This window comes from Festucalex cinctus, chromosome 2, assembly GCF_051991245.1.
Source record: "Festucalex cinctus isolate MCC-2025b chromosome 2, RoL_Fcin_1.0, whole genome shotgun sequence".
Taxonomy (NCBI): Eukaryota; Metazoa; Chordata; class Actinopteri; order Syngnathiformes; family Syngnathidae; genus Festucalex; species Festucalex cinctus.
Genome location: NC_135412.1, coordinates 18,154,558 through 18,179,273, shown reverse-complemented (window position 1 = coordinate 18,179,273; position 24,716 = coordinate 18,154,558). Strand labels below are relative to the sequence as shown.

Below are 24,716 nucleotides of genomic sequence, written 5' to 3'. Positions count from 1 at the left end.
AGAGTGTCACTGCCAAAGACAACAGTCTGTAAAAATGGAAGGTAGCCATAAGTCACGTGATGGGCAGACCACAGGTGGGATAGCGACAGCTATCTGATGGGATGGGGCCCAGGAGAAATGAGGACGTAATGTGGCTTGTCTAAACCCAGCCTGATTAAAATAGGACTCTCCCCATGTTTAGTTAAGCTCCCATGGAAGATTTACCACCTGAGTGCAAACACATTTATGAGACCGATGAAACATGGCAATGCATGTTATTACTGTGCCACTGAAATGCTTTCACTCAGTCAATGAGTCCGCAGGGGAAATGTGTTTGCGAGCTCGCCGTGTGTGATCACAACGGCAGACGCCTCCGAAGTCTACCGCTTCGGTTTCAGTTCCTAATCACTTGAACAGATCATTCAAACAGGACTCGAGTGTGTATGACATTTCCAGGAGAGATTGTTATCATCATCCACCTCTTCTTTTAGTGCCTCCCCACTTGCCGTTGTCCATATGTCTGGGTACCAAATTTCCGATTGTGACCAAACTGCACTCGCATGTCCTGCCGCGGGGGATTAAACGTACACGTGCCTGTCTCAAGTCATGTGAGTCAGACATGAAGCGGGAGGGAATAAAGATGAAGCTCCAGCTGGTCATCAAGTCACTTACGGAAAACTTGACTTCATTAAGGTGACTAAAGTGAGCAAGTAGACAGAGAAGAAAATCATTCAATGTGCAACTAAACTGCCTATCACATATTTGTCATCTTATATTCATTTGTTTCATGTAAATAAAGCAAAGGTGCTAACCTTGATGTTTAAAGGGATACTTGACTCAATGAACAATTGTCAGCAGTGAAAAGTCAATATTTTGTGCAGAATTTGATAACTTCATTATTTTTCATGTACAATTAGTACCTTTAAAAAGTCATTTTTTTTCTGCTGTCGACTGATGATGACATCACCTGTGCTGAGGAAGTATGTAACGACCAATCATGGCTCAGTTTACTGACCAAACCCAGAAAACAGGTGAGCCATGATTGGTCGTTACCTACTTCCTCAGCACAGGTGATGTCATCATCAGTCGACAGCAAGTAGGAAAAAAAAAAAAAAAAAAAAAAAAAAAAAAAAAAAAAAAAAAAAAAAAAAAAAAACTTTTTAAAGGTATTCCTTGTACATGAAAAATAATGAAGTGACCACATTAATTATAGACAAAATATTCACTTTTTGCTGCTGAAAATAGCTCAATGAGTCAAGTATCCCTTTAATTAATGTGGTCAGTATAATAGTATTCTTCGGTTTAAATTATCCCATTTTTGTAAGCATTTAATCACATTATAAAAGGTAAAAGTGTACAAAGAGGAGAAAAAGTTGCTATGCACGTAGTTCAAGTCTTCTAACATGAGACTGTAGCAAAGTAATTAATACAATACAAAGTTAAAATATCATTATCATACAGTTGATTAAAAAAAAAAAGTCTACACACCCCTGTTCAAATGCCTTTTTTTTTTTTTTTTTTATCTTAAAAAAAAAAACAATGAGACCATACCAAAGAAATATATTAAAGAGAGGAAGTACAAATAAACAAATGTGATCATGCGGTTGTTGCACAAGTGAGTACACCCTCATAAAGAGACTGTTGGCTTTAGATATGACGCAACCGGGCCCAAGTCTACAGTGTGAGAAGAAATTGAGTGACATCCAGGCCTTGATTTCCTCCCAATAGGACAAAAGTGGCCTCAATGAGGAAGCGTCCTTTTTTGCTCAGCGAGAGCATCTTTTCTTTTTGGAACCCAAAGGCAGCAAATACAATGAAAACAGAAGAAGCCCCAAAATAGAATCCTGTGGAACACCATATGAGAGTTTCTATATTTCATTTCGCCTTTTCATCATTTTGGAGGGACAACCAATTCTTGGTAATGTTACCGTTTTGCCATATTTTCTCTCTTTTCTGTGCTCACTTTGCAAACTTGCCCATAACCACTACATTACTATAATGAGATCACCTCTAATGTTGTTAAAGGTCTCTGCGGAGCCTGAGTTGTGCTGGAAGATGTGACTAAAAAAAAAGCCAACTAGAACAGCTGGGGTTATTCGGGTATTGTAACAGGGGTGTGTAGACTTTTTATATCCACTGTATAGATATGCTACTTCAAAAGATGTCAACGTGTAGCACTAACCCACCTTTTGATTGTTTGGTTTCAGCCATTTTGCGTCACGCAGAGAAGATGGTGTGCAGCATGTGGTCATTCACAACCAAGAAGGTTTTCTTCATAATCGTCACTCAAAAAGGGACTGAAACGCCAATGACGTTAAAACGGTGTCATTCTGAATGGAGACGGTATTCATTGACAACATCTGATTGCAACCTCAACTAGAGAGGGGAAAAAAAGGAGGCCACAAATGTTTATTAATCATTTCCTAAGTTGTTTCCACCATGTGATCCAAACCAGTCGCGCCTTTGTTGCACACGAGAGGGAAATCACTCACACGGGGTTTCTGTGGTCTGATACAGGACCACATACATGAAACTGATATTTTAAAGACAGTGGTGGGAAACTGGTGGCTTGCAGGCCGCATGTGGCCCCTGTCCACACTCTGAGTGGCCCTCTGGATATTTTTTGTGGGCCGGGGGAATTATAAAACCTACAGTTAACCCCAGCAGACTTTTTCTTTTTCTTTTTTTTTTTTATATTTTTCTCTAGCGAAAAAAAAAAACCCAGCAGACTTGCAGTTCGGCATCTGCTGATTCATCTATTCGCTGATTTCTTTTTTTCCAATATTATCCATCCATCCATTTTCTTGACCGCTTATTCCTTACAAGGGTCGCAGGGGGTGCTGGAGCCTATCCCAGCTGGCTTCAGGCAGTAGGCGGGGTACACCCTGAACTGGTTGCCAGCCAATCACAGGGCACACAGAGACAAACAACCATCCACACTTAACTTACACCTAGGGACAATTCAGTGTTCAATTAGCCTACCAAGCATGTCTTTGGAATGGGGGAGGAGACCGGAATACCCGGAGTAGACCCACGCAGGCATGGGGAGAACATGCAAACTCCAACCAGGAAGGCCGAAGCCTGGACTCGAACTTGTGTCCTCAGTACTGGGAGGCAGACGTGCTAACCAGTCATCCACCCCTTTCAATGTTATGTTATATTATATATTATATTAGGGCACTTTGCATTATTGAATCGCAGTAAGTGGTCATTTTTTGATAATTAAAACGAATTTGTTTTAGTGTTAAAATCTAGATCTTTTATGCAGGCATTGTGCATGAAATACTTGAAGATACTGTGATGTACATTCTTTAAAAAAATAAAAAATCAGACATATGCACATATTTTATCCATATTAAAAATGACATATTTGTCATACATGTGGTCAAGTGTATGAGCCTATGAAAGGCACTGATTTAAAAAAAACAAAAAAAAAACAGTGGGGCTTCCGTCCATCATTTAAGATTTTTTTTTTAATCATTTAATCACAGCCTTGAATTACAATCAAGTATGCAGGCAGCATCAGCTGTACTGTGGATTCAATGTGAGCTAGTTGAGCTACATCAACAATCATATTATTTGAATTCTCATAAGGATTTTTGTTTCTGCTCTTTACTGCATAAGGCATAAAGTCCATAGAATCAAGCAAGACTAAAGCAAATCAATACAAGAACAACACATTTCTGATGAATGGATTAATGTAGTAGTTCACCAAAGCAAGATTTGATGAATCTGTTTTACTCAAAATGCACAGGCAGTCATCATTCTGCACAGCATTGACAACAATTTAGTTGCTCAAGTACGCCATCTGGTGCCAAGGAGTGATATGACAACCACTTTACAAGAATAAAAATAAACATCCATGATTCCAAAAGTTTTTTTTTTCCAATCTAGTAGGAATAATGATTTGTTTTGATAAATCAACAACAAAGAGCATCTTTTGTCTTGAAATGTTTTTATTAATATTATTGAGGTTTAAATATGTACACATGCGTCACCCACCACAATACATGGCTCAACTGTTTTATGTGCTTCATCACTGATCACATGAAGCATTCCCCTTTATTCCCAGTATGTTTTAAGCATTACTTATAGTAGTTACTAGTTAGTAGTTCTCCTATATTAAAAATAAAGATTGATTTAGTCATTGTTTTTCTTCACAGATTTAACGGAAATGTTGCTGGAAGAATATCTACTGTCTAAAAACTACAGATCTATAGACACATATATTCACAGGTAGTTGCAAAACAAGGATAAAAACAACAACAGGTTTCTTGTGTGACCTCGAAAAGCCAACTGATAAGATTCCCTGTAATCAACCACCAAGATAAAAGAACAAGATAACATATAGACCTGCGGGGCTCACTTGGACATGTGGAGCGCCATCTTGGTGTGGGAGGGCCATCTCACATGTAAGGCTGAGCTTGCCTGACCTTCCAGTATGGGTGAAGTCAGTCCACAGTAAAACCCTCGGGGAGATCCACCACCACAGGCTCGCACTCGTCCAAGTCTGCGTCGAAATCCCAGGAAAACTTCTTGGTCAGGTGGGCTTTGAACTTCTCCGCTCTCTTGCGGAGTGCTCCGTCCACGCCGGGCCCACTGGCCAGCTGGAAAAAGTCCTGCCGGAAACAAATAAATCTAAATTAGTCACACTCTTGACTGGATGGGAAAAACAAAATGAAGATACCCATTTTTACATTTATTATTAAGCGTATGTGGTATATTTATGGTTTTAAACTATTAACATATTAAACCCAAAATGGTTTTCAGGGAATATCAATGACCGTCCTTCAGTCAAATAAAACCATTGTGTGGGTTCTGCCTCATTTACCTGCAGCGTGGAGGTGAGGAAGTTGTTTTGCGACACAATGTCCACAAAGAAGTCAGGAGGGATTTCTCCCAGCTGGTGGTAGAGCACGGCGATGAGCCCCAGGTAGAGCTCCTTGCGCTTCTGCATGGCCGCCTCCGCCCTACACAGCAGGCTCAGAAGGCGCTTCCAGTGCTCGAAGCCCTCGTACACGTTTCCGATCAGGAAGCACACAAAGGCAAACTGCAGCTCACCTGGCAAAGCAGTTTTGTTGTCAGGCAAGGTTATTTTAGTTGACACCCTGGACTGGTTGTCAGCCAGTCGCAGGGCACACAGAGACGAACAACCATCCACACTCACAAGCACACCTAGGGACAATTCGGAGCACCCAATTAACCTGCCATGCATGTCTTTGGAATGTGGGAGGAGACCGGAGTGCCCGGAGAAGACCCACGCAGGCACGGGGAGAACATGCAAACTCCACCCAGGAAGGCAGGAGCCTGGACTCGGACCCGAGTCCTCAGAAATGGTAGGCGGACGTGCTAACCAGTCAGTCATCCACTGTGACGCCCCTTTGTTTTAGTCTTGGGTAATTAATGTAATGCATGAGCCTTCGGGGATGATTTTAAATGTGTTTTTAAGTAGATTTATTTTGATATTTTCCTATTTTCTATTTTCTTTTTATGTTATTTTATTTTCTGTTAGCACTTTGAGATCATGCTGATGAAAAGTGCATTACAAATTGAATTTATTATTATTATTATATTAACCAGAATAAGGACGTGTGTCACACAGAAGTGACGTCATCTAGCAGCAGCCAATAGAAAAGCACCTTCAGATGACCTCGCTCCCATGGTATTTTTTTGCGCACAATTAATACATTTTTTTTAAACTAAAATGAATAACTAACTAAAACTAAACTAAAACTAAGCATTTATTGAAGAAGTAAAGCTAATAAAAACTAACAGAACCACCCTGAAAACGAATGACAACTAACTACATTTAAAAAACAAAACTCAAAACGCAATTAAAACAAATTAAAAGGAAAAATTCCAAAACTATAATAACCTTGTCAGGTCAAGTTCAACATTTCAGAAAGTCCCACCATTCCAACGTGCAACATGAGAACATGCAAACGATAAATTGCTTATCAAAATAGTTGTTAATTTGATAATTGATTTATTGCAATTCATTGATTAATTGTTGCACAGCTATTCGGCAGTAACATTATTTTGTGTATAAAAATAATCAATCTGAAGTTTTGAGGCAGAGATTTTGCTTTGACGCTCATTTGCTCCCAAAAACGTATAAATACGTTCTATTTTAAATATTACCAGTGTCCCAAAGCCATATTTATACGTTTTCTAATGTTTTGTTTTTATGCTAAAGCTTTTATGCAGCCTCTGAACTGAAGAGAATGGTTGAAGCTATGGTAGTTATTACAAAAACGGCCAGCAGGTGGTAGCAGAGTATAAGAGATCAACCAGGGCCATGTTGCAAACGAGCCGTTTTCCCCACAGTTTAAAACAGATTTGAATGAGGAAACGTAGCTATATTCTTTGCTAATTGCTGCAAAATGGACACAGATAGAAATGTACTTTTTTTTTCTGATGAAAGAAGACACTCTAATCTTTCTTTTGGTAGGTTCCATGTTTTTATAACAATAGAACACAATATTGTCTAGGCCTTGCAAAATCAGTCAAAATCCAGTAAAACAGACGGGAGCAAAGGGGTTTGCTTCAGTGAAAATAGCTGGGAGTGAATGAGTTAATAATCAAATTATTGAAGTTATTTGATTTATCGTTTACTCACCGAGTAAGTCGAGAGGCTTCTGCTGATGGTTCTGGTCGAGCACAGTCTCCAGGGCATAGGTGAAGTCCAGGCTGCACTGTGTGATCTGGGCAGGCGTGGCCCCTGGAGGGTAAGACTTCTCCGGGATGACAGAGAAGCGCAGTTGTGTCCCCTCCCTGTGCTTCATCTTGGGAAGCCTGTCCAGTCCTTCCCTCATGGTCTGGCAGGCCGTGTCGTTTCTCGGCTGCTCGGCCCGGTCCTTGGTGTGTCGGAAGTCGATCTCGGGGACAACATCGCTGTAGGCACGTACCCGGCCGGAGAGCGGCTGCAAGTTGTTGGCCACCTCCTCACTCAGACGGTCCGTGAGGGAGACCCACTTCCTCATCACCTCATAAGGGTACGGTCCAAGATATGGGTCCAGATCTTTCAGGTTCGTTCGGACTCTGTTCACTTCCTCCTCATTGTGGGAGGCAGAGAAGTCCAGATCCTCGTCTTTGGCGTTCCAGTTAGCCAACAGGATATCTCTGGGTTTGAGACCGAGGAACAGACCGGTCTTGGGGCCAACTTCTCCTCCACAGCTCGGTGGATTGACAGAGCAGTAGTTGAGAAAGTGCAGCCCTGGGGGGATCATCTTAACACCTCGGAAGCGAGGACCAACCTTCCAACTCTTGCAGTCAATGCCAAACTCTGTGCCCTGAGGGACTCCCAACAGCACCAGGGTGGCCCCCTCCTCAAACAGCCTCCGAGCAACATCAGGGTCCATGTCTACACTGCTACTACTAGCCATTTCTGGAATCCAAATTCGGCGAATTTATGTTTTTTAAAAATGGCTACACGAACGCAGCCCCATTTCCAGCATTTAAATAACAGAGTACGTACTCACGTTTGTTGTATTTCTTCAAGCAAATTCGGCACAGTTGACACGACACTAGCAATGTGACCTGCAATGCCACTTTTGTGGCAAGATATAATTTACGGATTTATGTATTTTTATTTTTTAAGACTGTTCGCGAGGAGTGACTAGCTCCACCAGACGTGTAATGTTTCCACCCGGTAGGAAACAGACCGGGTATGTCCTGTTTTAATTTGATTCCGGGCAGGAACAATTGTTGTTACACGAGGTTCCTACCAACGAGACAAGTAGGTAACAAGGAAGTAACGAACGTGTGTAACATTTTTACTGCTTTTTGGAGATCGACTTATAACAAGAGACATTGTAACATTTGGAACTTTTCTTGGAGACAAAAACAAAGAACTGTGCTATAATATAATTTTATGTTTCGCCAAATTCTTTATTCACAAACGAAGACTTCTTAAATCGCCACCCATCTTTGCTGTTTTTCTGATAGAATTTGAGTTATATTTACATTCCCTTGATTGTATCAAGTCTGAGCGATATGAAAACATTTAGGTATTATTGTCGACTCTTGTATAACCCCTGTAAAGTGAATTTGTTTTTGTTTTGTTGAGCTTTGTATTCATTGTTTTGTATTTGAAAGTGTGGGAAAAAAACATTTTAAACATTTTTACTGCTGGGAGGTAATCTACTGAAATTGCTACTGTAGTGACGGTTTCACAGATTCAAAGACAATTACTTTTTTAAACATACTTTTTAATTGATACATTTGGCCCAAAACACGTATATTAAGAGGATGATTGCTCACAAGTCAGAGAAGAGACATCTTGTAAAATTGACACACAACGTGATGTAATCTAACACATAACAATAAAAATGACATTGCAGTTCAACGTATTTGCAGCCACTATACTATACATATAGGCCTACATTTTCCCCGCCCCCACAAATTATCCAGTGTGGGGAGTTTGGCATGTTTGGGGCCTTTAATGCTCAGTTTCTTCTCTCTAGCTGTTCATAAAGACACTGTGAAGTTTCTGCCAACAGGTTACCAGTGCTTTGATAGCTTTAATAGTCCTGATCCTTTTTCTTTTCTTTCCTTGAATTTTCTTGACATCTGAACAGGAAACTGCCTTGCCCTAAAATAATGGAGGGAAGATGTTATTATTCAACAAAATGTAACCTTTAGTTCAATTTTGATGTTGTTATTTTCAGGTTTACAGCCAAAAGCATATTTGTGACCGCAGTCTGACCCTTATCCACAAATAAATTGTCATAGTCAATCAACGACGTAGTGCTTGGCACCTCACCAGGAAACCTGGACTGCAGTTAAAAGCAATGAGTTGTTCCATGTTTTCGAGGGGCCGATCCATGTCCGAGGGGTAATCGCCACCTCGCTGACAGCGCGTCCGCTGAGTTATTACAAAGATGGAGCGTAGGATGTGATGAGCCTGCTATTAAAATAATCACAAGGTGACATTACTATATGTGTCAATAACATGACCAAAAAAAGGTGTAAAATAACATCAAATTCACGTTCATATTGGCCAGCGCCCTGTCAGCAATGATAGGGGGTACATAACATTTCACCCTTTACCTTTCCTGGACAGGGGTCTCTCCTTTTAGATGTATCACTTGAATCTGTCAAATTCTTCAGACAAAGCAGGACAAACATTTGGACTGATGACACGCACGTAATGTGTTGAGACTTTAATGAGTCTGTTTACCAGATTCTGTAGCTGCACCAAAATGACCTCACTGTACGATCCCAGTATTTCTTGATAGTTACATCTTCGTTTTTCACAAGAGGTGACCAATAGGAGAAGTGCCAGGACACTGTGGAGTAGCTTTCCAGTTTGACACTTTTGACAAACAGATAGAGGGGAGGGGGGTAAGAATACTGATAGACCTCCACCCTGCCACGGTACCAGTACACCCATGTAATCAGAACGTCTGCTTAAAACAGTGACAGGCCAGCCATGTTTGGACATTACAAAGTTGGGGGTGGGTCCCTTTTTTAATATAAGAAGAAAAAAAATTGTGGTACACCAGAACTAAACACCAGCAATATTACAGGCTACTATAGCAGTGGTTCTCAACCTTTTTTCATTGATGTACCCCCTAACCAGCATTTTTGGTAATGAAAAAGTAATTAATAACAATAATAATGATAATGAAACAGTGATTTGCATTGCTTTGCTTTCGTGTGCTATCGAGTCAAAGTCTACTTTTATCTCATGCGTTGATTTGCTAGTCAACAGTTAATCAGGGTGATCAACTGTCGATGCTATTACTGTCATAGATGGCTTGTTTGCTCATTCAAATCATATCTAAAACACACAATCACACAACAATCACTCAAATCTACAGTTCTAAACATTGCTTTTTTACTTAGGTTTGTTTTGCTTGTATTATTGAGTGTTTTGTTGCGAGATTATATCCTCAGACTCAGTTAATTGTTCATATGTACTCATGTGTAATGAGCGCTTGAGCCTCTGTGAGGCGCTCGAACACTTTTCTTTTTATCGTCCTTTGTTCTTTTATCTTCTTTTACTTTGAGCCTGGAGGCTGATGAGTGCAGACGTGCTGTGTTGAGTTCCACAATAAATACGCCATACTTGGCTAAAGAAACTTCATCTTTCCGTCATCCATTCATCCGAATGCATCATTCAGCTGCCAAAACATAACAGTTTTGGGCAAGATTGGTATACGTGTGCATTTTATCAAATCAAATGTTCTTGATCTTGACGAAAAAGAGATTAAGAGTTTGCATCCAGGTTGAGTGTTGTTGTTTTTCCCAGAGTAATTTTAAGAATACTCCAACTAAAGTCAGGATCAGTAGTGGCAACATTTTCCCATAGATTTGGGGTGGCCACCTGTAGCTCCGCCCCTGATACCACTTGCCCTCATTCGGGTTGCGAGTGAACTGACTAGTGACGAATCCCAGCTGGCTTTGGCGCATAACTCCTGAACTGTCCCAGGCTCCAGACCATTTCAGGGCATATAAACAAACAATAATTCACACTCTAGTTCATACCTATAGGGACAATTTAATCACGATAACAACGGATACCTATCAAATACGCTATGCTTTTGCCCTAGTAACAAACTTCAAACGTAACTCCAAGACGAACAATCGGCCGTTAGGTTGACGCCAAAACAAATTTAAAGCCCACTCACCATTTATATATCATGATCCTCTGCCGGCTCCTAAGGCGAGCAAACTGCCAACTGAGGCGTCATGCAGCACTCAAGTTTGTGGGATCTTCGACCAAGCAGGATTCGGTTGGATAGGTTTTATCCAAACCCCATCATGCAGCTCAAAAGCTGCCAAAAGGCAGAAGCGTACTTTCCATAGCCGTCGCCGCGGGTCTAATTTCATTCCCCGTCATGAATGGCTTCCTCTTGGCTTCACCAAAGCGCGCGCGTGCCAAGTCAACGAAAACAATGCAATCGATCATGTAGTTCTCATCGTTTCACTTTCGTTCACGCGACAGTCAGGCCAATTCGGACAATTAAAACGCAGTATGCAGCAATTTATTGGTGGACTACAAACGTATTTTGAAAGTATTTCAAGCAAACTACCAAAACAAAAGTACAACAGAACAATGGATGGGATGAAAACAAAATAATGAGGGGAAATGAGCTTAAAACCTGAGTTCAACCTAAGCATTAAGCTGGCACCATGAAATTGATTTCTTTCTCTACACTAGGTTTATAAGGTGTTATTTTTCTGTCTTTCTTTTTTTTTAATTCTTCTGTACATCTACTTTTACACAAGGGGTGCAGTGTTGGATGCTTCAATGCTGCAGAAAGAGGTTAGATTACAACACAACCAACGACTCATTATGTTGTATTCATTTAAAGTAATTCAATGTACAATCTGGAACACTTGTAATAATATTTAAGAAGCAGCTGCACACATGGATGAAGTCTCAATCAAGTGTGTCATCAAGCAGTCACGGTTAAAAAAACACACAGCCAAGCCGACACGAAAGGCAGCAACTTCTATTTTCAATTTGTTATGAAAGCCTAATTTCACACTTGATGACAATGCTGGAGGTACTCCAATCAGATTGTGCCTGCTGCAAATGGACAAACAAAAGCAAAGACGCTGAACTGTGTAAACCCGTAATGATTCCCATCCATCCTGGTGATTTGACAGACAGTTTGGCTCCATGTTTTGAGTCCAGCTCCTCAGTCTCTCAAAACGTGTTTTTGATCTTGCTTGCAACTTGTGCAAGAATCTCGGCTGTTTTCTTCTGCCAGTTCAGGACGTGTTTGGACTCAGCGCACCACAACTCGCCGTGACGTGGCTCTGCATTTTCACAGCGCTTACGCACTTCTTCCTGCTGCTCCTAATGGATGACAAGTGGCTATTAGTACAAGATAGGGATTTTTTTTTGTGTGTGTGGCTGGTTCCAATTCCGACATTTGTCAAAACATTATTATTATTATTATTTTTATTGGGGGTAATCGTACTTGTGTTCCGTGCTGCAGTTCAAACTTGTAGAAGAGAGCCCAAGCATCTCCCAAGTCAGGCTCGATCTTCACCGTGCGGAGGAACCACTCTCTAGCTTTGGTGATCTTCCGTTCACTCCAGAACAACCTAAGATTGGGAACAATTGCGAAGCCAGATTTCACGAGGATTCTGTTATAAAATATATCAAAAGATGCAGTCATACTTGGCCACGGCAAGCAACACATGTGGATCATGTTCACATTTCTTCAACGCATCCACACTTTTGGTCTTCCTCTGAGGCCTGGCCTCCAAAAACACGGCCTCGGCCCACAGGATGCCTTGAACAAAGCAGAAATGGAAGTCATTTATTACAAAGAATGAAAAGAAAGACTTCCTCTTACATTGGTCACATTCTTCACCTGAATTTGGACATTCCTGCAGAGCTTTGGCCATCAGCGTGTTTGCAATGTTCTTCAGTCCTGACCGGAATTCTAATCGCACCGATTCCAACCTGGTGACCAGGAAACACGAGAGTGACATGAGTGACAAGCCCGGTGACCGAAGCCTTTTGTTCGTTCACGTTTCTTCCTCACCACAAATCGGGACTCTGTGGGTTCTTGAGTCGCGCCTTCTCCAAGATGGCTCTGGCTCTGGTCAGCTGTCCCACTCGCTCTTCCAGTCGTGATGTCAGCAGCCACAGGGCCACTGAATTGGGACACTTTTTCAACTGCGTGAATTTATGGGACGTTAGCCACTTAGAGGTCCAAATGATTTATTTATTTATTTATTTATTTTTTATTTATTTTTTTTTAAAGCAAATAGCTCACCCCTTGGTTGTAGGCCTCTCTGGCTTTATCCATGTTGTCACATTGTTCTTCAATCTGGCCTCTCATCATCCAGAGTTTGGGAAAGTCCTCATAGTGCTTCAAGGCCTCTGTGCAAAGCTCCTGAGCGGCTTCAATGTTCCCTAACACCCACTCCAACTTGACGGACTTCATGAAAACCTTTAAAAGGGGAAGTCAACTCATTTTTTTCTTCTTTACAATAATTGTTGTATACAGCCCCACTAGTTTTAAGTGTTATTCTGGTTAATATTGCGTTAGTGACTGTGGAATATGAGTTAAGCAGCAGGGGGTGCAGAGTCGTGTACTTTTCGGCCATTCGTTTTTCCTACTGAGAGAGGAACGTGGGAAGGGAGGACTCACTCTTGCCGTGGGGGCGCTGCTCCGAGCTTTGGCTAGCAGCCGGCGGGCTCTCTCGTACTCGTTATTCTCAGACTCCAGTTTGACAGCGGCCAGCCAGATCTCCTCACTGTTGGGGTTAGCCTGTGGAACAGCGTGTCATGAACACAATGCTGGACACCCCAACGGATGTGTTAGAAAAGCCTGACTTTGCTATTACTAGGGATCAATATTTTCTATGCATTACTGCAAAAATACTGCCCTTGAAAATGAGATTTGTCTCTTATACACAAAAAAAATGTCTGATTTAATGTTGTAAAAATGTCTGTTTTAGCTTTTTTTCAGATTGGAGACTAGTCTTTTTTTTTTTTTTTTTGGGAGAAGCAACACTATATATATATTACCTGAAAGGCCAGGGCCAGGATACTTCTGGCGGCAGGCACGTCCTCAGCGAGCCACTTGGATTTGGCTCCCATAAGCCAGAGAACCTCGGCCTTTGGACAGTGAGCCACAGCTTTCTGGAGGAGGGTCTCCAATGACTCCCTGACAAGTACACGTAGGAAACACGATGCAGTATCAAGCAGACTGTTCAATTCAAAAGGTCACCTGTGGAGGGCGCTATTGTTTACCTGGTTCCATTGTTCTTTTCAAAGTAGGCAGCTCGAAGCCACACACTTTTCTTACTGGGGAACACCTGCAGAGCATGAGCATAGATGGCCCTGGCACACTCCAATGCTCCGTGGGCCACACACTGAAAAACACATCGTTTTATAACTCAGGGATTCTCACAGATGTGTAACTTATAGTGTTGATTATAAGTTTAAATAAAATAGCAGAATTTAAATATTTGGAGGAAAATATGATGGCCAACTTGAAGCAGGACCATCTCATTAGTTTGTGCCATCCCAAAATGGCTGACAGTTTAATGTGTATTTTGTGAAAAATAAAATGAATGTTTTGTCTGACTTTTTTTTTTAAATGATACACAGCTTCCAAATTATGTAAACTTATGTATTTACGCACACTATCAGAGTCCTCCATCCAGGTGTGCTTGCGGTCTTCCTCTTCGATGCCAATCCCGATGACCGCTCGGATGACGGCCTGGCAGGTGGCCACGCTGCCAGCTTTGTCGCACTCCTCTGCATCCTGTCAGCAAAGATGAAAGGTCAAGGAGGGGATCTACACTATATTCATCCGTTGAACCCACTGATCTGAATATATGACTGGACAGCCGATAGGCCAACAGTTTTGAAGTGGCGAGGCCGCCATATTACTCCTCCCAAGAGACGTTTCTCAGCATACGATCCTATACATTCACAGTATCGAAATTGGAGAACAATTGAGATAGTACTTAGTAGAAACAGCATGATTTATGGTGTTTTAAATTTGAACGGAAACCAAACGACTTCAGACATTTTACAACTTGTTTTAAATACATGTATAAATTATATGCTGAATGATGTTTACTTGTATATATATTTTTTATTAAAGAATTATAACTGTAATTCAACAAAAGATGCCTCTTCTAAATCTAATATTGGGATCTAAGGAATTGAGCGATAAAAGAAAAAGGGGGTCTTCAAAGCAGCAGATACCGTCCACTTGTGATTATTATTATTATTTTTTAACTTGTTAAAAAATAGTGACCACCACAAGTCTCCCACACCGTCCCCGGCCTTATAATAACTGCCTATGAGCTGTATATGTCTCTTATCTGTGCGTATACCGTGTAGTTTATACAGTCGTCTGCTTGCAAAGTGGGGGGAAAGCAAGATGGCCGCCCTGCACGGGCGTGTATGGGCTATCAGCTATCCAGTCATATATTCAGGTCAGTGGTTGGAGCACAAATCTCTCAGCCTTTTCAACTACCACCTTTTGTACAACTGTGTAGCATAAGCACCCACAGAAAATTATATTCATTTTAAATATGGTCTTAAAGTGACTGTTAAATTGCCACCTGGACCACGAATGAGCTCGACTGCCACTATGGGGTATATTCCACCGAAGAGGCGGGACTGTTTTTGCACATCAGTTTGGTTCCGGTTCGGTTTGAGACGTGTGGGCTGCGTCAAAATACTTGTCCTTCCGACTTTGTGGCCCTCGGTTGCGCGTTCGCAACCCGGACCGGAACCAAACTGATGTGCAAAATCACGTCCCACCTCTTCCGTAGCATATACTCCATTCAAGCCTCAGTTGGCAAACCTGTCCTGGATGGAAATATGTTGTGATTTACACAAACACACCTGTATCCACTGCTCTCTGTTGATCTCCACTCCGTTGGCACGCAATGAGGTGATGGCTCTCTCGATGATCTTGTCCACCATCTGCGTGTTGCCATTGGCTTCCTCCAACTTTGCGGCGGTGATCCAGATGTGGCGATCGGTGGGGATGTTCTCACGGGCCTTGTTCAGGACACGCCGGGCGTTCTCGTACGTCTCCAGTCGGGCCAAAGCCAGCCACAGCTAAACAGGATGGACAAAAACAGCACAGAACTGATGGGATTTTTCATATTAGTGAAGTCAAATGGAAGCATGGGTTCTACAAGCACCTCCACACTTGTTGGGCAACACTCCACTGCTCTGCTCAGCATGATTCTGGCATCTTCTGGCTCCTCCAGTTCAACAGCTGTCTTCCACAGTCGGACCGACTTGGACACATTCTCCAGGGCTGCGTAAACATTAACAACTGTTTCTAAAAAACACACACAGCCAAAAAAAAAAAAAAAAGCAGGTACATTAAACTTGAGTCTTACCCTTCCTGAGGACTCTTTTCTTGGCTCTGACGTCAGTTTCCAGCTCCGCAGCTCTGATGTAGATTCGGACCGATTGCGGCATGTGCCGGACAGCTTGAGCTACAACAGCTTTGGCCGTGTCGCCAGGCTGCAGCCTGGCTGCCTCCAGCCACACATCCTCGCTCTACGGGCACAGACAACAATCACAGATTTCCTGAACGGAGCCCTTATAGGCAAAGCCAATAGATGCTAATTGTCAGTAAAATCATTTGTGACTTAATGACACCACTTTGGATTCAGCCAAAGTCAACCAAAAAGAATCCCTCAATAAACTACAAAACCTTTAGACAGCATAAGCAAATGGCAAGGTTTCTGCTTTTAAAAACACACATACATAAACAAAAACAGTCACACACATGTTAAACCAACAAAACAAACAAAACACACTCACAATCCACTTGTGTATATGCGCTCAGCTCAGGCACTTTCCCGCTTTACCTTGGGACACATCTCAGTGCCTTTCATGATGAGGTTGCGGGCCACCTGCAGTTTCCCAGTCACTTCTTCCAGCCTGGCCGACGCAATCCAAGCAGGCGGGTGATGAGGGTTCGTCTCCCTCACCGATTTCAGCAGCAGACGAGCCTTTTTAATGTCACTGCACAAAAAGGAGCCGAAATACAGCCATGAGAAATTCATTAAATGCAACGCGCGTAAATAATCCACATGAACATTCGGCGTGGCCCCCGTGTCTCTACCTGATGTCTCCTCCGTGTGTGGGAATCATGGAGTTGAGGTCAGTCAGGTAACCTTTCGGGTCCACTACAGTCTGACCGCTGACCGAGTCGGAGACCTGGTGAAAGAGAAAGAGGCACACTTGAGAAACAGAATCCTCAACTCAATGAGATGACTGTACTGTATTGTACTGTACTGTACTGTACTGTACTGTACTGTACTGACTATAATTTCACATTATTGAACAACAAAATGTCCATGTGAACTGCAGGTATTGTTGGTGTCCATTTGAGATTGTCAACCTCACATTCCGCATTATAATACCCGGGCCATGACTATGAATGTGTGTGGCTTTAAAAGGTGGGGCGTGGCCTGATTAGTGATGTCGGTGCCCTGATTCATTAGCCTATTTTAGCCAATTTTTCAAAATATACACATACGGTCAGAAACACTTTCTCATGAAACATTAAACATTAAGACCATCCATCCATCCATCCATCATCTACCACTTATCCGGGGTCGGGTCGCGGGGCAGCAGCTTTAACAGGGTTGCCCAGATTTCCCTCTCCCCAGTAACTTCAACTAGCTCCTCCGGCGGGATCCCAAGGTGTTGCCAGGCCAGCCGAGAGACATAGGCTCTCCAGCGTGTCCTGGGTTGTCCCCGGGGGCCTCCCGCCAGTGGGACATGCCCGCAACACCTCCCCAGGGAGGTAAACATTAAAACTTAGACACAAAACATGAACTGATCTCAAAAACTTGGTGTGACAGGTAGAAAGTAAAGACGTTTTTTAAATTAGCATCGAAAATATTTTTAGGGACACATAAAGCCACATGAAGCAATTTGCTGTTGACCAATGCTTTTGCCACAAACATCATTCATTATTATCACGCGACTTATGTATGGCATAAATTGAAAGATAAGCTCATTAGTTGCAAAGTTGAAGAAATGCTAAATTGTGAACAACAAACGTTGTTTCTGAATTTCAAATCTTTGTTGTTCTAAGCGTTAAGAGACCAAAAACATGTTATTCTAACCATTTTATTTCATTTTTTAAAATTAATCGGCCAATTAGTCTGTTAAGAGTTTTTTCCTGATGAATATCAGAATCAGGCTAAAAAAATCCACATTGGTTAGGCCCTAATAATTACCTGACTGAGTCTCATATCCATGAGTGTGTTCCTGGCCTGACCAATTTTCCTCATGTCCAGGTCTCCTGTCCCCGGCGTCATCAGGCCTGGCGTCATGCTGCCAGGGTACGGAGTGTTAAGACCGCCAAGCTAATGGAGAGAAAAGACAGTGACAGTGTCGTGTGGAGGATTCCTACATGGCAAGATGGAACAATCCAAGTTACGCTAAATTAGAGACTTCAATGTTTTTCCTCATAGTTCCACTGCATGAAACGTAAATATTTTTAATCCACACTGAATGTGTATTTGCAAGTACACTAACCCCCTTCAGAGGGTCCACGCTGGTGTGGTTATCTCCCGTTTGAAGGTGCTTGGAGAAAAAGCTATCTGGGACAGGGGTGAGTTTCTCGTAGCGTGGGTTCCTCTGGCGCTTATTCCTGGCGTCTCCCACGTCAGGAATGCTAAGCCACTCCTCCTCTGAGACCTCTGCCAATTTCCTCTGTGTGGAGAAAAAGAGAGGAGAAAAAAAATCAGAAGTAGCAACAAGAGGACAAAAGCAGCACAATTCATAGAATACAATTGTAGACTTGCTCCAATCTGCACCTTTAGATCAGAAAACTGCTGCTGAATTTTGGGTCGCTCCATACGGTATTTCTCAATCTCTTCCTTTTCTCTCAGCTCCCTTAAAACACAAAAGAAAGATATAAATCTTACATTTTCAGATTCTGAAATAATTGGAGTTTATATCTGCGCTGTTCAATTAACCTTCTTTCTTTGCGTCTTTCATCCATCCTCTTATCCAAAGCTGCATATATAGCATCTGCTTCTTCATCGTCCTTCTCATAAGGTCCACTGGAGAACAAGCTCCCCGCATACCCGTTAAACTGGAAGATATTGTAGGGTTACATATTTTCAAGTATATTAAAATATAGGCGTCAATAAGAGAGTAGCTGATACCGAAATGTAAACAAGTCACCTCGTCATAATTAGTGTCGTTCAGATCTTCATCGTCATCATCCTGGCTCTTCTTCATTTGGTCCCCAACCGTCCTCTTCCCTGGGGGAGCATGTCGGTCATCAACTGGATCGTTAGCATCGCGAGCTGGACCGATATCAGATCGGGTAGTGAAACCAGTAGCCCTGAAGAAAAACAAATTAAGGCAAATGTTAATACTGCACTAAAACAACTCGAAGAGCCCTAACTTTTCATTTTTTTCTGCTTATAAAAAGGAACATATAGTTACAAGGTGAGGTAAGGTAGGTATTATCATAAATGTTGCAAAACTCCAACACTATTTTATGATTAAGGGCTACGCAATAAATTTATAGTTGACAACTTGACAAACTAACCCCTTAAATCCTTCAAGGTGAGCAAAGGCATTTTTCAAATTGATAAGCGCATCTGTATTATATATTTTCGATGCTTCTGCCAAATGTGTCAATCTGCACACAATTTTTTTTTGATGTACCACAGGCCAGGTCCCTTTCTTAGCCATAACTGTCACAGTGTGAACAGTGATCATAATTTCCATCGTTCCTATTGCTAATTTTATTAACTGTATCAACTATAAATGTCTCTTAATTGTGCTATATTTATTCCTTACTATGGATTCCACAACTTATAACGTGACTATGAAAGCCGGAACCTCGCATTAAAATAAAATAAATTTAAAATAAAATCTAAAAACTCGAGTCTCGACCCTAATGTTGTCTTTGCAGAAATTGATGCACATTCACCTGTTTTAATGGTTACATGTTTCTTAATATTTATCACAATGATACTTTAACTACTGGAATCGTCAAAGAATCTAATTGTTAATGGCAGTCTCGTTTAACTCAATTCATCTTTGAAATTTTACACGCGTAACTAAATCAAGCCCATCTTCATGTTAGGTTTCAATGACTCGCTTTGTCACATGTGGAACAGCATGTATATAATAATAATTATTATTATTGTATTTATTATTATTATTATATTTCTTGCAGCGTTTCCACAAGTTACAAGGCAACACCAGGTAACAGGTAACGTGTTGGCAGATTAAGTAATTAATGGTCATATTTATAGCCAGCGAGTTGGCTAAAATGTTAGCTTACCCTCTGCCCAAACCGGGAACGTAGCCGAGCGGGGCGGGCATCCCCAGGAAGGGTTTCTTCTTTTTCCCCATCAGCGGGGAAGCGAGAGGAATAACTGGGGGCCCACCGGTTGCCCCCGCTGCTCCGGTGGCTCCTGCGTTGGCTTTAGGGACATTTTTAGTCGGCTGTTTAACCACAGTAGCGGACATCTTTACGGCGCACACACAACGACGAGGGCGCACGACACCGGAAAAACAATACGGACACATCCGCCTATATGAAAAACGACAGCGTCTCATTTGGAACAGCGCCCCTACTGGAATGGAGGGTTCGTGTAGTCAAGTGATCATTGTAGTTTTAAGAAGAAGTATAAATTTCAGAATAAAAGTGACATTTGGAATAGATAATATAGCCTACATTTAATTTGAGATAATAGCAATGGTGACGGTACTCATAATGAATGAACCAAGTTTGTGCTCCTTTAGAATGTCATAAAATAGATGGCCACAGAAGGGCGCTATTTGCTGACGGCAATCCTTATGTTTGTTTTTTCATTTTCAATGAGTTAGTGAGGGTCTCGACAAATGGAGGGATGCAATTGTAGTGTGTTATTTTGCTTATTGTTTGCATGCTATTTTCTAAAACTTAACCCTAAATCTTTATTTTTATTATATCACTTCCAAAACACTTTGATGAAATCACAATGTCCCATCACTGGTAAGTTATTTTTAGACCAGGCCCCAGGCTACTCACGTGGTCCTTGAGGGCCACTTGTTAGTGACCCTTGATATAGAATCGGTAAAATCTTATAGAAATCTTCCCACAATTGAGACAAGTGCGCAGCTGAGAATATCGTTGCATTTCCCAGTATTTGTCAGTCATTCCTCGTCGTCAAGGTGTCTTATTAATTGAATCCAATTAGTGTACTCATTCCAGAATGTTTTATTTATCAAAGTACAAGGAATTTAGTTGCAGAATCCAGTATGTTCTTGACAACATTATTTAACAAGTTTATTTTAAGTTATCGTATGATAAATTAGCTTAGCCTAATTCATACTGACCATTTTGAAGTGACTATGTTCCAAATTGAAACAGCTGATTGCAGTACTAATCGTAATTAACACAACGACTCAGGGTTTTGTCCTTCTGGGAGAACTGGGGCGAGATACTGTATCAATTTTGTTTCAACCATATTTCACATTACCCATCCACGGTCCTCGCCTTGGCACGAGCCTTTACATTTTTCTCCATTTAAACGGCCGTGAGCGTAGACATTATCACGCTCATGGGAAAAGATGCTTTGATGAAAATGTACTGCCTGACAAAACACTGGCGAGGACTAATTTAAAGACCAAGTACATCTCATTTTATCCAGCTTTGTTATTGCTTCTTTTACTTTTATGTGATTAGTGCAACAGACGGTTGATTGAAGTCAAGCTATTCTTTTTATAACATCATGCACAGCTTGAATTAACATCACTGGCCTGCATAATTTGAGAAAGAAAGTAACAGAGTTACAATACTAAAGTATGAAGTCTTCTAACCACATTCGGAATGGTCTGTTGCCACATTTTTATAATTATGAATTAATCTACTGGACCTAGCATGTCCAAACATCTTCTATACAACCTTCACCAACAGACATCTAAAGAAGTACTTGCCTTGTAGGCAGTAAAAGATGAATATTGAAGAGCTGACAGTCGTCTCAGCACTGTGGGTGTTGTTATTATCCAACACTTCTATTAATACATTTGGAAAAGAATCAAGACACTAATTACGTCCCCTGGTTATCTGCATTTGGATGGCTTACATCTGCTCACTAAATTAAATCCTTGTAAAAAGCATTCTACAAAAGGAGCAGTATGATGGATTGCTGGTTAGCACATTCTCACAATTCCGTGCTGAGGGGTTCAAACCTCAGCTCCGGCCTTCCTTTGTAGAATTAGCATGTTGTGTAATTTTTAAGTGGGATCACCAAAACATGCATGCTATGTCCATTAAAGGCTCTAAATTGTCCACAGTTGCTAATGTGAGTGTGAATGGCTGTCTGACTACGTGTCAAGTCAAGTTTATTTGTATAGCCCTTAATAACACTACAGTCTCAAATGGCTTTACGGGCACAAAGCTAACAAAGGTCAGTGACCTCCAAGTTTAACACCCACCAGCTTTAGAACCCATTTGGTAAAAAAGGAAAAACGTTGTGAAAGGAACCAAGGTTATTTGAGTAAACGAAAATAACAAAAAAACTAAAATTCAAAAAACAATTTCGTTAACGAAATAAAATAAAAACGAAAATGCTTTTTAAAAAACGAAAATTAACTGAAACTACAGTGTGTGTTTACAAAGCTAAAAGTAACTATAATTCAAGTGAAAATGTCCTTCGTTTTAGTCTTTGGTAATTCATTTAATACATGAACCTTTGGCGATGAATTTAAATGTGATTTTGCGTGTATTTATTTCAATATTAAAGGGGTACTTTACTTATTTAGCTATTCTGTGCAGTCAAACATTAATATTTTGCCTATAAGAAATTTGATATTTTCATTATTCTTCATGTACGATTAGTACGTTTAAAAACACATTTTGCAACTTGCTGTCAACTGAAAATGAGGGCTCAGTGAACCAATCACAACTCAGCTTGTGAATGTCACATGACCACACCTAGAAAACAGGTGAGCTGTGATTGGTTACCTGAGCCTTAGTGATGTCATTTTCAGTCGACAGCAAGTTGCAAAATGTGTTTTTCAAGGTACTAATTGTATGTGAAAAATAACCCTGAGAGGAACACTGATGGTCGAATCCACCTTCAAGAATAGCCAACCATGCTGCAACGGATGCCGAATTCATCACACAATATGGTGCTGTAGAGCTTTTGTTAAAACAGTATAAGCATCTGTTTAGTAAGATGAAACTCTGCAGGTAGACAGTTTTCTTGGAGAGCGGTATTTTCCCAGGACTTGACCCGGTAGTTCGATGCAGAATCCTCCACAGCGATGCCTCCAGGGAAGTGGTCCACCTCAGATCTTGTCCTGGTCAGTCGATGCACGTTCTATACAGCACCAGCTTCAGATTCAGTCATCGACACCTTACCCATCCAAGCAGGAGAAGAGGAGGAGAGTTGGCAACAAAACAGCCCAAAATCTAGATGTTAGTGGTAAGGAAGGGCAAGATGCAATTTCCATAGTAGGTGTGATGCTTGCTACATTTGTTCTAAGAATCTCGTCGTGCCAACATATCACAAGCTGGATGACGCTGCCTGTGTATCCACGTGTATGTCAGTTTTCATGAACGCATAGTTCATCTGTTTGTCTATTATGGGTACACGAGAGGAGCACTGTATCTGCCCCTTTGACATAGCAGATGTCAGTGTGATGATGAGACTGAATGCAGCCAGAGAGAACATGAAGACATGAAAATTCATACTTTACGATTAGGTTACATTTAATGTTTTGCTCATTGTGTGTATGTCATCAGGAAAAGGGAAAAAAAAGAGACACAAAGTTGGTGAGATCACGAGACAACAGTTTTACTGACATACATCCGTGGGCCAGCCAAGACACACAAAAAAAGACAGATGCATCATTCATACCGTCTGGGCAGCATTGCTGAGTTATTTTTAGCTCATTAAAAAACAGGAAACAATATCAGCAAATAGAACACACGGACATAGTCGTTTTTTACTATTACACGCACGTTAAACTCAATTAGCATCTCTTGGATGCAAGCACAAAGTGGGATTTTCATGGAATAATGTCATGGCAGGATTAATGATTTCTTGAGCTCTGATTAGCAACTGTGCACTAATAAAGACAAGTGTCCTTGGAAAAGGTCAACACTAAACTGCTTTTCCTTTTAAGTAACAACCCAGCCAGAGTCTCTCTCTTTCTTTCTTTTTTGCCACAGATGCTCAAATGGAATTATTGATCCACTAAGCTCAGCATGTCAGCAAACTTTTCACACTGATGATGAGTGTGCTGCAAACTGAGAATGTGTGAAGGCGACAAAGGATGAGTATGTGTTTCGAATAGTAATGAGCTGAAGGTAAATTGTAGAAAGCTCCTTGAATATATACAACTTACCGGTAAACCGAAAGGGATATTTATGGAAATGAGTTGTATGTGTTGCCTCGATTTAATGAATTTACTCACGAGGTATGCCCACATGTTCCTTATGCTCAAAACAACGTCTGGTGATTATTTGGAATATTTCACATCAAAGGTCCACTACCACTACCTTGCATGAGTGCGAGACTGGCGAGGTTTGACTTGTTTTCCTGTTGCTGAGCAGATAAATTAGATTATTGACTGAGGCTGTTATTCGAAGGCATGTGAGCGGTTCACATTGTTGTCTTTTGAGAGGAGACGAGTCTCTTTATAATGCATGCAGTTAATGACTGTTAAGCACAAGTAGATGAAAGTGGAAGAAGTGTGGGGGACTATAAAGAGATTAGCGGGATTTAGAAGCAAATAGGAAGGAGTGACACACATAAACTTTGAATTTGGCAACTTAAAGAAGTCATAATGGTCTTTATAGTAATATGTTTTATAGAGCCCCACTAGTCTAAACACAGCATTTTGATTAATATTGTGTTTGTGGAACATGAGTTAATTAACTTGTAAATCCACCTCCTACTTTTTGGGGGGGTTGGCGGTAAGGGGGGGGCACTCTATAGGAAGGGCAGCCATTTTTCCACTTGCTGTCAATTGAAAATGACATCGCAGTACCTGAGCTCTGAGCAGTTGTTACGTCTTTTGTACAGCTTGCAGTGAAGTGAGTTGAGTTGATTCTGCTGCCACCATACAGCACTTGCATCGCAAGACTGCACTCGCAAGTCAAAGCAAAAAAAATAAAAATGTACAGACCGATGCCTTGTATCATAAAAAACCAACAACTTGTAAGTCCAGTCACTCGTATCTCAACACTGTGCTCCGTGATTTGTCAAATTCACAACAATTTCACTTTAGGACAGTACTTTTC

At 41.2% G+C, this 24,716-nt stretch overlaps 2 protein-coding genes and 1 long non-coding RNA gene across 5 annotated transcripts; all 3 read right to left on the bottom strand.

Moving 5' to 3' along the window:
• Window positions 1–3,434: 3,434 nt before the first annotated feature.
• Window positions 3,435–7,722, bottom strand: aar2 (AAR2 splicing factor). Of its 3 annotated transcripts, none has more exons than XM_077513475.1 (4): window positions 7,457–7,722; window positions 6,599–7,366; window positions 4,811–5,040; window positions 3,435–4,598 (listed from the first exon to the last, which is right to left on the bottom strand). In XM_077513475.1, exons 2-4 carry the CDS (start codon window positions 7,362–7,364, stop codon window positions 4,431–4,433), a joined length of 1,164 nt encoding a protein of 387 aa, XP_077369601.1. In that variant the 5' UTR covers window positions 7,365–7,366; window positions 7,457–7,722; the 3' UTR covers window positions 3,435–4,430. The 3 variants fall into 3 exon arrangements, with proteins under 3 accessions (XP_077369601.1, XP_077369600.1, XP_077369599.1); XM_077513474.1 differs by having other exon boundaries at window positions 7,461–7,721; XM_077513473.1 differs by having other exon boundaries at window positions 6,599–7,721.
• Window positions 7,723–8,174: 452 nt separating this feature from the next.
• On the bottom strand, window positions 8,175–10,847 carry LOC144014003 (uncharacterized). The gene is made up of 5 exons (XR_013282382.1): window positions 10,614–10,847; window positions 9,161–9,295; window positions 9,031–9,084; window positions 8,744–8,887; window positions 8,175–8,572 (listed from the first exon to the last, which is right to left on the bottom strand). It is a non-coding gene; the product is annotated as an uncharacterized LOC144014003 (long non-coding RNA).
• Window positions 10,848–10,954: 107 nt separating this feature from the next.
• prpf6 (PRP6 pre-mRNA processing factor 6 homolog (S. cerevisiae)) lies at window positions 10,955–19,984 on the bottom strand. The gene is made up of 21 exons (XM_077513472.1): window positions 19,761–19,984; window positions 18,644–18,806; window positions 18,433–18,551; window positions 18,271–18,349; window positions 17,990–18,166; window positions 17,689–17,817; window positions 16,563–16,657; window positions 16,306–16,462; window positions 15,829–15,991; window positions 15,625–15,743; window positions 15,320–15,538; window positions 14,100–14,222; window positions 13,706–13,827; window positions 13,481–13,619; window positions 13,101–13,220; window positions 12,723–12,899; window positions 12,489–12,622; window positions 12,315–12,406; window positions 12,119–12,233; window positions 11,916–12,042; window positions 10,955–11,791 (listed from the first exon to the last, which is right to left on the bottom strand). The coding sequence occupies exons 1-21, from the start codon at window positions 19,946–19,948 to the stop codon at window positions 11,639–11,641; spliced, it is 2,910 nt and encodes a 969-aa protein (XP_077369598.1). The 5' UTR covers window positions 19,949–19,984; the 3' UTR covers window positions 10,955–11,638.
• Window positions 19,985–24,716: the final 4,732 nt, after the last annotated feature.